Below are 13,283 nucleotides of genomic sequence, written 5' to 3' on the forward strand. Positions count from 1 at the left end.
GTTGGTCCTGAAAACATTCCTCATGGGACCAAAACCAACCGAACTCACTGCTACAGAGTTCATTCCGACATGGGGTGACCCTAAGGACGGGGTGGAAACTGCTCCTTAGGATTTTAGAGACTGTAAAGTCTTACCAAGAGTAGAGCTGCATCTTTCTCCCGTGATGCAGCTAGTGGGTTTGAAGGTCTGACCCTGTGATTAGCAGCTCCTTTCCCTGCTTGCCCACATTAAGAAGTAACTTTCCTGTGACCATGTAGGGGGCTTAGGCACAAAATATGCCTTCAGTAAGAGTATCAAACAATCACCCCCCCATGGTGAAAATGGTCACTGTGTGACGTGTCACCCACCATTGCAGAGAATGCATTCAGCTCCTGCATCCACGGAACCAGTTCCATGACTCCTTATGAGTGCCAGTGAAACCGCTTCCAGACCACATGAGGGCAATGGTTCAGGATGAGTACATGCCCGAGTCTGCTCCGGGGTCTGCATGTGTGTACCTGACGGAGGCAGACAGCGCTCTGAGTCGTCTGTCCTGGGGCATGTGGTCTGCTTCTGCATCGTCAAATCCATGTGCTGGAGGGGCGTCCGTGCAGGCTAACCGCCCTGCCAATTATCGGTGCCTGAGATTTCAGCAGAAGGGGCGCAAGACCACAAGTTTCCATGTGTTGTGGGGCTAGGTCCAGAGCATAGGAAACAGATGGCTGTCTGGTAGGACTGGCAGACATCTCCCCAGCCGAGACAAGTTTCAAATGGTGCACGGAATAGGGGTGTGCATGCTTCGTCTTGAGGGACGAGGGTCTGGGGCAAACCAGAGGAGAGGAGTGTAGAAAAAACAAGCTGCTCATAGCACTTGACATCTCCTGGCGAGAATTGTATTCTAGCAAGAAGGGCTTTCTTTATAGAGCTAGACAGGTGGCGCTGCCAATGCTGCCAAACCGCACCGAGTGGGGCATCTAGAATGGCAAGAGACGGCGATGGGGATATAGAAATGCCTGGGGCTGGTGTCGGTGATGAGAAGGGGCAGAGTGCGTGGACGGACTGTATTAGAGTTTGCAGAGGGCAGGGACAAAGCCCTCAAACACTCAATGCTTTTTTCTAATCGTACAGAGAAGCGGAGGTAGGACTAGGACGGTCATGCCCATTCACAATGGGGAACTGGTCTTAAGCATGAGAGATGCCCTGCTCTCCAACTGAAGAACTCTGTAAGAAGCTCTGGGAGGAGAACTGAAAGGTCTTGAGACCACCAGCGCTCCATGGGTGAAAGATGAGGTTTCTGCTCTGCTCACTATTTACAGCCTTGGAAACCCAAAGGGGCCATTCTCTCTGTCCTAGTGGGTCACTATGAGTACAGCAGAGAGGGGTCTTTTGTTTGTGAAGGCATTATGTGTTGCAATGGTTAAGTATTCATGATCCGAATCCACTTAGCAGATGTGTGGGAAAACCTGCCATTCAGCTCTGTAAAGCCTAGAAAGCCCCAGAGGGCAGGTTTTCTTTGTCCCCAGGGGGCTGCTATGCATGGTTAGAACCCACTGAACCACACACAAGTAACTCAAACACCAGGCCATTTGGGGTGCTTGCTCCTTCAGAATTTGAAGTGAACAGAAATCTGTTGATAATCTTGTCTCTAAACTCAGTTATCTGGTCTTAGTTTCCAGGAGATGAAACCAGAGCAGCTAATTTGTTGTACATGGACTCTGGCAGCCCCATCACATCACTGTACCATTACTTTAAGGAACACTTTTTGTTGCTGATGGTGAGAACAAGAAGGCAATGTTTGTATCTAACCTACTACCACATTCTCCAAGGCAGTATGTTTTTTCTAACTTTTAAGGCTGCCATGTCTCTGAATCCTTTTTTTCTTTTAAAAAGGAAATCATGGTTTCCAAGGAAAATTCCTTATTTTCCAATGTTGTCTTTTCTAAATATCTTAAAGGGAATGTCCTTCCCCAACCTCTTGGGGAAATTTGAAGTGATCAGAGCCAGGGGCCCTGGTGGCCGTGGGCTACACGGTGAGCTGCCAACAGCAAGGCCAGGTGTTGAGCCGCCAGGTATTGGAGGGAGAAAGATGAGACTGTCTGAGAAGAGCTCCCTTCTCAGAAACCCCAAGAGGCAGTTCCACCCTATAGGGTCGCTATGAGCCGGGATTGACTCTATGGCAGTGAGTTTGTTTTTTGATTCGGTACAAACTGAGTATTCTGAGAAAAAACTTTTTTTGTTTGTCCCATCAACAAAAAGAAATTGCAGATTAAAAAAAAAAAAGAATTGCAGAGATAGGGCGAAGGTAGTGGGGAGGAGGGGAGAAAGGGGGAAGTGATTCCAATGATCGATGTATAAACCAGCCCCTAGGGGGATGAACAACAGAAACTTGGGTGAAGGGAGACAGCAGTCGGTATGAGATATGAAAACAATAATTTATAATTTATCAAGGGGTCATGAGGGTGGGTAAAAAGAGGAACTGATACCAAGGACTCATATAGAAAGTAAATGTTTATATGTACAGATCTGCTTGATACAACTGATGTATGAAATGTTATGAAATGATTTAAAACAACAAACAAAAACATGAAGAAGAATCACAGAGAAATGATGTTTTTTGCCATGTCTGGCTGAGCCAGGTTATCTTTGGGGGTTCCCGCAGAAATCATCACCTGGAGCTCTGCTCTCATCAGGAATTAACCGCCTGGGAATGGGCCCATCTATAAGAACACACCAGTCAACAGCTCAGAGATCAAGTCCACCAAGGCCAAACAAAGGGAGTGGACCCCAAATGTGTGAGATAGTAAATGTTCATGCAAATATTAGAACCGTTATGACAAAAGTGCCCTAGACTTCTTGCCAACGGTGGATTTGTTGTCGTTGAAGTCCATTTACCAATGGGTTTGAGCCTTTGAGTCAGAAGAGTTATTTGTCCTGGATGCTATAGGTCGACCCAATTAAATGTGGAAATGTTTTTTAAAGCGCTTTGGGAGAGGCTGAGTTAGAAGAAGGTCATTAACAATTATGGGCATTTGGTTGAGACCTTAACTAAATATTTACAGAATGACTTGTATTTCGACAGTATTTTTGCATGCCTTATTTTATTTAATTCTGCAGGAAAATTACTGAGTGTTTTCCACCATTTCTGTTTAAGAGATAGATGGATCTAGACCAGCTTAGCTTACGGTAATAAAGGGATTATGAAAGGAGGATATTTTGGACTTTCTAACCTGCATGTTCTAGTAAGCAGACCTCTGTGTCTCTGACCATGTTTCTTGTCATTAACACATTGTGTTTTGAGGGCCATGTTCACAAGCCAAGCAGAAAGAATGGTGGTGCTTTTGGGTGCCGTTGCCGTTGTATGGGTGGATTTTGACTCATATCGACCCCATGTGACAAAGTACAACTGTCCCATTGGGTTGTCTAGGCAGGTCATTGTCCTGTGAAACCCTGGGTGGGCTCAAACTGCCAATCTCTAGCAGCTCAGTGCTTAACGGTTGTGCCACCAGGACGCCTTTAAAGAGTGTCTAGTGTAGATCTATGTCTCTCTCTCTCTGGTCTAGTCCAGAATTGCGCGCTAGTGTGAATGGTTAAACAATGCAATTTAAAGAGCACGCAGCCATCTGATGGAATGCGTCTGAAAATGTGCACTCTGATAGGCTCTCATGTTTACCCCCTTCAAGTTATTTTAAAGAGCTTGTCTGGTGAGTGGCTAACCCACCAGACCTCCAGGAATGGCACCTAAAGGGATCCAGGAGCCATCATTTCCCAAGATCTGAACAGCAGAACCGGGAGGCCCAGGGCCAGTGGCCAGGGAAGCTGGTGAATGGCAGGGTGGTCCAGGTTTCCTGCTGATGTGAAGATAAGTGGCTGGGCTTCGGTTGCCTGGGAACACAGCGACTGCAGCCTTTCTGTTGAGCAGAGAGGCTCCTGTTCAGGGCGACTTGGTCCCATGCTAGTTGGAATTCTTTGGTGTGAAGCCTTTGCACCAACGAGTACAGTCTCTGCCTGGTTCACACTCTCTCTCGCTTCCTGCTGGCCTCAACTCAATGGCAAGCATCCAGAGAAGACGCCTCCAACCGACCACCTGAAACAGCCGTCTCTCCATCCCGTCAAGCCCCGACTCACCCTTCACTGCTTCAGAGTGCATCCAGCACCACCTGAAACGACAGTGCACCTGACCAGCATTATTTCTGGTGACTGTCTTTGTGAATTTGCCTAAAAAAAGAGAGCAAGCGCCCCACTGCCCTGAACTGACTTGAACTTATAGCGGCCCTTGGAGAGCTGGGGGCTGTGCATCTTTACGAGAGCCGTAGCTTCATCCCTCTCCCACGCAGTGGGTGGTGGGTTTGAATTTTTGTGTTCGTTTGACCGCGTTGACAGGGCTGGAGAATTTCCTTATTTGTCTACTCACTGAAATTTGTCACCCCCAAATCAATAGCTGTTTGCACACGTGCTCAGCAGTGACAGCTTTGAGTTCTACTTGGCCACCTTTTTCTTTCACTCTATGGCTGGATATTCAAAGTTTCGCTAAGTAGTTGGGCTTCTTTAAAGACAGATATTAAAACACAAATTCCTTGGTGGAAGCAGACAGCCAATGCTTTCTTTCCACTCACAGGTAACCTACTACAGTGGAGCCAGATAGTGCCGAGTTCACATCCTGGTCTCCTACTTACTAGCTGTGCTACCTCAGAGAAGTTAGTATATCTCACTTTCCTCAAGAGTCAAACGAGGGAAAGAACAGTAATTACCTGATAGAATTTTGGCAATGACTAATGAGCTGATGTGGCTATGTGGTTAGGATAGCTCGACCAATATTAGCAACCATTATGATTTAGATATGGATGCTTCCAGGAAATCAAGAGATAAGAGGTGAATGCGATGACTTCACAAAGGTGGCTTCTGTGTGACCCTTAGCAGGTGGGAACGGCATGTGCAGGTGCACCTGAGCAGATGACATCGTGTCCCCTGTCCGAGGCTGGCAGGAGGCATTATCAAGAAACGGAATGGAATGGAGAAGCAGCAGCTGGTAATGGGAACACCGGACCTCTAAATGATAGGCAGACAGTGTGTATTCTAGATTGGGGTGGGAAGTATGGCGAGTGATAGGATCGAGTACAGCTGCATGACACTTGTTTCTCTTGAAAGGCAGGGCAGGTTCAGAGGGATAGCTAAGACTGGGCAAGTACGGTGTGTGTTTGTGGTGCCCCGGGGGGGATGCTTTCTATGACCAATCAGTTTCCATCACCAGCTGCGGGGATCACCTAGCAAGTTAAAACTTACACTTTCAAGAGCCTCCATGGCTCAAGGAATACTGTGTGATTCTACTCTGCCGAGTAAAGCAAGAGAGAGAGAGAGAGAGAGAGAGAGAGAGAGAGAGAGAGAGAGAGAGAGAGAGAGAGAGACTGAGCACCTCATAGTCTAACTCTCGTCCATGAAAGTAATGGTGGTACAATTGTAATTTTCACGCAGTGACATCATGTGTTAAGTCAAAGACTTATGGACTTGATTTGTGTTTTTGAGCTCAAGGCACAGCTCTCTAAAGGACGGTGGCAGATGCTTGGGCAGTTTCAGCGCTTGCCAGGCAGCACTTTCCATAGAGACCCCCGGGAAAGAGACAGGGATCCTGATACCAATTTGGAGAAGCCAGTCACTGCACATTGACCATGGCCATGGAGTTGATGCCGACGCATAGTGACTCATAGGCCTGCCCTATAGTATAGAGTAGAGCGGTCCCCCGGTGTTTCCACGGACTGTGACGTCCCCCCATAGAGTTTCCAAGCCTAACTCTGTGTGGAAGCAGATTGTGCCTTTTCTCCCGACAGAGTGGCCGGTGGGTTTGAACTGCTGACACCGCATGCTTAACCACTGCACCAGCAGCAGCAGAGCTCCTGTGTCACATTTAGCCAGCAGCCTTGGAAACACGACAAATTTACTCCACTGGGGGGTTGCCGCAGTGGTCAAGTCAAATATCACGTTGAGCAAATGCTTCTTAAAAAGTTAAAATGACTGCCTTTGTGTGGCTTACGTTATCATCTTACACTAGAACCAGCTAGCTAGAGATTCTGTAATAAAAAGAGGCAGGGACTAGAAAGGCCACCTGCCGGAAGAGAAGCGTCACCATACCATCTCTGTGAATCGATCGGCGCAGGCCATTCGCACCCACTCTGGGGTGGCGGGGCTCCTCACTGTGAAGTCCTGGGCGATGTCTCGTTCTCTGCGGGCTGCGGCCACAGCATCAGCGATGGCAAAGAACACAGATGACCCGAGGAACATCCCCGACTCCCCAAGGCCCTGCAGGAGAGCACATTTATTCTACTTAGTTACTGGAATAGTGTAAGGGGGATATAGTGCATATCATGTCATTCACTAGTTCAATCATACTAGGAAAGGCGGTACCTTCATCACTAAAGTCAACTGTGGGGCCTTTTCTTCCTCCTTGTACCCACTGCTGTTGACTCCCTTTTCCCCTCCAGCACAGTTGTCTTAGAACCTTCTACAGCACTAGATCACTAGCTACCAGAGGGCAAGGGGTCTGGTCTTGCTCACTGGGGCATTCCATTCAGGAGTTATCCACAGAGGGTCTTACACATACCAGCATCTCAACAAGTGTTTGTTGATTGACTCACTGACTGACTGAAGCTGGAGTACTCTTAAATATGCCAATAGCTCTGTCTGGCTTAATCTTTGTTCTATAGAAAAAGGTGTGTGTGTGTGTGTGTGTGTGTGTGTGTGTGTGTGTGTGTGTGTGTGTGTGGCTTAGTCTTTGTTCTATAGAAAAAGGTGTGTGTGTGTGTGTGTGTGTATGTGGGTGTGTGAGGGGAGGATGATTTATTAAGAAACGTTCTACATTCAACTAGTAGAACCGGTCAACTTCATGAGCAGAGAGATAAGTGTTTTTTTTTTAGGATTTCCAGTGACACTGCCTTTCTGTGGGGGGAGGCTCACAGCCATCCTCCAAGTTGCCAGACTGCAGCAGGCCCCACTCCCTGCTGTTAAAGACAATGGACGCCTGCAGACATCTATTTGGTTCCAGTAGGTGGGGTTTACACCTTACTGATAATGGTTCCTATGGAGATCTAGGGAATAGATCAAAGTTAAACCGCCATCCTATACCTAAACCTTGTCACATGTATAACCCCAATCCCTCCCCTTCCTATTGCGTGTATGTCCCTAGACCACCCCCCTTTCATTACTGTATTACTCATAGGACAGCCCCTTCCAGGTATGTCCTCACCTGTAATTAGGGGGCTTGCATGTCCCCAGAGAATATTAAAGGGGCCGGGGTTACCATTAAACTCTCTCTCTCCCTCCACGTGGACCATCGAGTGGAGCTGAGGTGAGCTTGCTACCATGAAACGTGTCTGACTCCCATTTATTTCAATACTTCTATCTCTCATGCTCTTAATAACTTTACTATGATCTTTACTTATTATCGCTGTACAATTGCGCTTACCGGACCCGTAATGATGTGCTAGGGGCTGGCTTCCCCTGACATTTCAATTCATTTAGTAGTTTAATCTTAAGGTTCTTACGTGGAAATGTTATCCTATCAAGAGCCAAAGCTTTTTGGTGAAGGTATGAGTGTTCAGTGAACATGGCTAATACAATCTTTGGGGTCTATGTCATTGGACAGGGTGGACAGTTTATTTTCTCTGTCAGTATTACCTAGGTGACTCATCACCACATTCTGACAGTTTATAATGATTTGAGGAGTATAGTGGGTTACACATTGGTCAGCAGTTCAAACCCACCAGCAGCTCCTAGAGAGGAAGATGACATGTTCTGCTTCTGTAAAGATTTGCAGTCAGAAACCCACAGGTGCAGTTCCTTCGACATTGACCTATAGGGCCTTCTGAATCAGAATAGACTTGATCGCAGTGAGTTTGGTTTATAAAGATTTGCTTGTGGTAACAGTTAACCTTTGTTTATTGGCTGACTTCCAACCAACTAATTTGAGCCATTGCCCAGTATCTACTGCAGGCACTTACCTTGGATGAATAGATGGTTAGTGGGGTATGTGACGATGGCAAAAGGGAAACATTGAATTCCTCTGGGATGTCAGTGACGGTTGGAATTTTATACTCATCTGGGCCCCGGGAGTGCAGGATGCCTTCAGGGGAATAGTTCAGTTCTTCTGTAGTATAAAGGCCCATTCCTTGAATAAATGCACCTTCAATCTAAAGAGGGAAGTTTTCAAGTTTTGTGATCATTTTTAATGCGTTTCCTTACTACCACCACCACCACCACCCTGACCAGCCTCAGGTGTGAGTCTCCTCAGTTGGCCAACACTTACCTGTCCAATGTCAATGGCTGGATTTAGACTACAGCATGCATCCATGACGATATCTGTCCTGATTTTCTGTCAAAAATAAAAGCACTGTCACCATTCAAATATCAAATGGTCTCCAGTCGTTCAAGAGCTCCGGTTGGTCAGTGAACACACATCAGCCCTCCATCAACATTCCAGTTAGGTTGAGCTGGTAGAGCATCTGTGTAGCCCTAGCACTGATGCCCCCGCAACCCCCAAAGTCCTTTGCATTCGGGATTTTGACTTTTTAAAGCGACTCCAAAGGTCATGACATGCTGGAGTGTGGGAGTGAGTCGTTTAGTGAATCACTGAGCCAGCATCTGATTCTCATTTTGGATTTGTTGTTTGAATATAACTCATGAGCTCACCTAATCCTCATGGTACTCGGAGTGGCACTAAGCCGTACTCCTGCCATTTTATTGAGGAAATCTCATAACCATAATGTATGTCTGGTTTTGGAGATTTGGAAAATCCCGGAATGTATTAAGGGCGAGAATTGAGACTACTTTGGGCTTTGGAAAGTGGCTTTTTTCTCTGAAAAACCTCAAGAAATCTATCCCAGGCATGCCAGTTAGCTGGCTCGAGAACCACAGAAAGCTTCTGCGTGCCGGTGGCCTGCCCTTGGGGCTTTCCTGCTGCCCACACTGATAGCATTTACTGTGCCCTCGCTGCCAGGGCTTCTGTTCTGATAGTGCTATGTCCCGAGTACCCGGGCTTTGTCATCTAGCCCGAGCAGTGTGTGATTCGGTGCCTTTCTTTTGACGCCAACGTGGCCTCTCGTCCTTCATGCCTGAGAGTGGGCCTTCTGTCTTGAAACCTGGAGTGCTTGGTATTATGGGCAGTGGATAATTGGAAGAGGTGGCTGCGCTCTAATACTGAATTGTAAAATGTTTTAACTCACCAACCATAAATGGCCACAGCAATAAAAATTTTTTAAAAAGAGACAAAATCACCACCACAAAACAAGGAAAGCAAAACATTTTTTACTGCCAAGAGATTCTGACAATAAAGCCTGCCATTGAATTTCTTTGATTTTTCTTTAATTAAAAAAAAGTTTTACTTATTTAGAAAATAAACTATCATTAGAGAACAAGGTGATATTGGAAGCACGGAGCCCTGATCTGTAATAAGAAAGGCTTTGGAAGGACCTAATCTTAACCTTCTCAGGACCAAAGATCTGAACGCGCTCATGGAACTGACTTCTTCAGTAAGGTAGATGGAGTCCCGACTTGCCAGCTCAAACGGGTATGTTCTAGATAGATATTCACTGGGCATATTTATACTAGAAAACTATTCATTGTTCATCTGAAATTAACATTTAACTGGGTGCCTTGTATTTTCATTGGTTACAATGGACAACATTACCTTCTGGGCAGTGAACCAGAAAGCAGCTGTTCTTTACAGAACTTGCTACCTAGTTGGGGAGCCCCGAATGGACTTGAGGTGTGTGGAGATGCTGACAGCTAGGACAGTCCCAACCCCCAGCCTGGCGGCTTCCTCCCAGGCCTTCTTGTTTACCATCCTGCACGCACATTTTCTGTGTGTTGCACTCTGAAACACACTAGCAATCAGTTTAAATGTAGCCTTAACATTGATCTGCAATCCGGTCCCATTAGTTTATTTCTACACACAGAACTGGAAGGCAAATGGAGACATGATGCTGAGTGGCGCACCATGGAGTTGGAGTTGAGTCTGAGGGTAACCGCTTTCCAGAACATCCCTTCATCTACTTTTAGAATGGGATCTACATAATTTTTTGTGGGTGTGGTTAGCAGCCCAATGTGTAACAACCCATTACACCACCAGGTCTCCTGAGCTATATAATTTTTAAAAACGTGAACAAGTTAACCAGAAATGGGGCAATAAGACACGTTGATAAAGTTTACATGTCGGTATTTTCCAAGTCCGTTTTACTCTTCATGGATTGACTTTCTAATTTAGGGTGAGGTGGCTCAAGATGATGTTGGAAGTATTTATGTGTGGAGTTCATGTGTGTTATAGGTCTGCCCCGTGAGCTGACTCACAGTGGACTATACTTTGGGTTGTGTTATACTGTAAGGTTTCTGTAATCACCATCTTCTCTGGGATAGTTCCTGGGGGGTCGGGGGGTGGGCAGAATGTAGACCCAAAGCCCATCTGTGGACAATTGGACATCCCTTCACAGAAGGGTCACAAGGAAGGGACAAGTCAGTCAGACTATAGTATAGCACCAATGAAACACACAACATTCCTCTAGTTTTTAAATGCTTCCTCCCCACACTATCATGACCCCAGTTCTAGCTTACAAATCTGGCTAGACCAGAGCATGTACACTGGTACAGATAAGAGTTCTCGACACACAGAATCCAGGACAGGTAAACCCCTCAGGATAATGAAAACAGTGATACCATGAGGGTAGGGGAAAGTTGTGAGGAGAAAGTGGGGTGGGAAAGAGGGAAACTAATACAATGATTGACATATAACCCCCCACCACAGGGGGACAAACAACAGATATATGGGAGAAGGGAGACAATAGATGGTGTAAAATATGAAAATAAAAATAATTTATAAATTATCAAGGGTTCACGAGAGTGCGAGGGTGGGGGAGGGAGGGAAAAGAGCTTGATCCCAAGGGCTCAAGTTGAAAGACAATGTTTTAAAAATGATGATGGCAACATATGGACAAATAATTTATTAAAATAAAAAAACCCCAACTGTATTTCTTTAGAGGTCAATTTCACCTTGGAATCACTGTCTTTTGAAGAAACATAAATACATTGTTGTTTTTTTTCTTAAATATTTTATTGGGGCTCATACAACTCTTATCACAATCCATACATACATCAATTGTGTAAAGCACATCTGTATATTCTTTGCCCTCATCATTTTCAAAGCATTTGCTCTCCACTTAAAGCCCTTTGCATCAAGTCCTCTTTTTTCCCCTCCCTCCCTGCTCCTCCTTCCCTTATGAGCCCTTGATAATTTATAAATTATTATTTTGTCATATCTTGCCCTGTGCTCTGTCTTGTTTTTGTGCATGTTATTATCTCCGCAAGTCTGTGTAAATAAGATAGGCTGGATGAACTATCTGGAGGAAAAACAATGGGACCGGCAGTTCTGGGGGGACATGGGATAGGGGAAGGTGGGGGGTAAGGAAGTGTTGTTAACAAACCCAGGGACAAGGGAACAACAAGGGACCCACATTGGTAGTGAGGTGGGAGTGGCAGGCCTGGTAGGGAATGATCAAGGGTAAGGTAACATAAAGAAGAGATAGCTGAAGCCCACGTGGGGACGGAGCATGATAGTGGGACAGGAGGCAAGTCAAGGGATATGGAGGAAAGAGCTAGAAGGCAAAGGGCAATTATAGAGGTCTAGACAAATACATGTATATATGCAAATATATATGAGGATGGGGAAATAGATCTATGTGCCTATATTTAAAGGTTTAGTATTAAGGTGGAAGAAGGACCTTGGGCCTCTACGCAAGCAACAGTGCATCAGCACATTGTTATGTGTTAAAATGTCTACTCATGACTGTTTTCAAGGTTTATTCCTTCAGATTAGATAGCTCATCCTTCTTTTTGGATTGGAACATCTTAGGAAAACAAGCAAACATCGGAAAGCCATTTTGTCTGAAGTGGAATAAAAAATTCCTTTGCAGTGGTTGGATGGTCGATACGCTCTAGGCTGTGTGTGTGTGTGTGAGAGAGAGAGTATGTGTGTGTGAGTGTGTGTGTGTGAGTGTGTGTGTGAGAGTGTGTGTGAGTGTGTGTGTGTGTGGTGTGTGTGAGAGAGTGTGTGAGTGTGTGGGGGTATGTTTGTGTGTGTGTGAGTATGTGTGTGTGAGTGTGTGTGTGTGTGTGTGTGTGTGTGTCCCTTTCTTGACCATGACACTTTCCGCCTATGTGGAAATGTAGGATAAGTTTGGGTCCTGGCACATTCTCCTTAAAGCGAAAGATTCTTTTTCTTCCGGTGAAAGTATTACGCAACAAGGGTGGCTCCATGTAGGACACAATGTTGGGGTGGTAGTCGTGTTAACTTGTAAGCAAGCCGCATTTGACTTACCCTGTGAGCTCCGGTCAGGCAGTCAATTTCGACCTCTGAACAGGCAGCTCCATAGACGTAGTAAGGAAATGGGTCTCCCTCTCCCTTCTCCCAGTCCATAAAAGCCTTGTAGCCCCTGTGGAAGACATAGAGCCCTTTGCCTTAGGGGATGCAAACAATGTTGATTCATTGAAAAAATTATCAAAACTTTACAATACATAATTTGATGAATGTTCTTTTCAACCTTTTTTTAAAAAACCTGTCTTCAACTGCAAGCTCTATCACCTTGCTCATTACAGCAGCACCATCTTTGCCCTCCATTAGGAAGAGGGTACTCCTTGTGTTAAAAAGAAGCCACCAGTCTGCTTTGGCCAAGACCACACAGTGTATCTGGATCTTGGTGAGTTAGGGTTTATGCTTAGCCATGCACATTGAGAGCTTCACGTGGTATCTATCCATCATTGTTCCCAGGGGGGACACCTAGGTTGTGTCAGGCTGCTTACGCACATGAACCTCATGGATAAACTGGTAATCCAATGCACTAATTTATAAAGGAAGATGCACCCAGCTAGGCTTAGGGGTGGTTTTCCTCTTGGATAACTGAATTTAGGAATATAGACCTCAACATGGACACAGAACTAGGCTCTTAACTCCTTACTGCTGTGCGTCTTGTTTGTTGGTTGGTTTCATTTGGTGATTTGTTTCATTAGAATGTAAAACTAGTATCAGACATTCCTGAGTTCAGGCTTCAACCAATTAATATGCATCTAAGGAGTAAATCGTGGTTAATGACTGATCATCCTCTTACCCATCTCCTGCCCAGCAAGGAACTTCAAAATAGAAAGACTGGGTGATGAAGGGAGAAAGATTTGAAAAGATGACTTGCCTTCTAGGTTTCCTACGCTGTAATCTTTATAGAAGCAGGTCACCAGGTCCCTCTCTCCAAGCCCTCAGGACCCCCTCCCCCCACAGA

The 13,283-nt window shown here is 45.6% G+C and overlaps 1 protein-coding gene across 1 annotated transcript in view; it reads right to left on the minus strand.

Annotated features, from left to right (window-relative positions):
* LOC142423836 (aldehyde oxidase 2-like) overlaps nucleotides 1–13,283 on the minus strand; it is a 95,373-nt gene that overhangs the window by 486 nt on the left and 81,604 nt on the right. The window contains exons 31-34 of the mRNA XM_075528945.1: nucleotides 12,332–12,446; nucleotides 8,273–8,338; nucleotides 7,968–8,156; nucleotides 6,103–6,270 (exon numbers count right to left, since the gene is read on the minus strand). Of these exons, the coding sequence (XP_075385060.1) occupies nucleotides 6,103–6,270; nucleotides 7,968–8,156; nucleotides 8,273–8,338; nucleotides 12,332–12,446 (538 nt within the window). The remainder of the gene's footprint in view (nucleotides 1–6,102; nucleotides 6,271–7,967; nucleotides 8,157–8,272; nucleotides 8,339–12,331; nucleotides 12,447–13,283) is intronic.

This window comes from Tenrec ecaudatus, chromosome 13 (genome assembly GCF_050624435.1).
Source record: "Tenrec ecaudatus isolate mTenEca1 chromosome 13, mTenEca1.hap1, whole genome shotgun sequence".
Taxonomy (NCBI): Eukaryota; Metazoa; Chordata; class Mammalia; order Afrosoricida; family Tenrecidae; genus Tenrec; species Tenrec ecaudatus.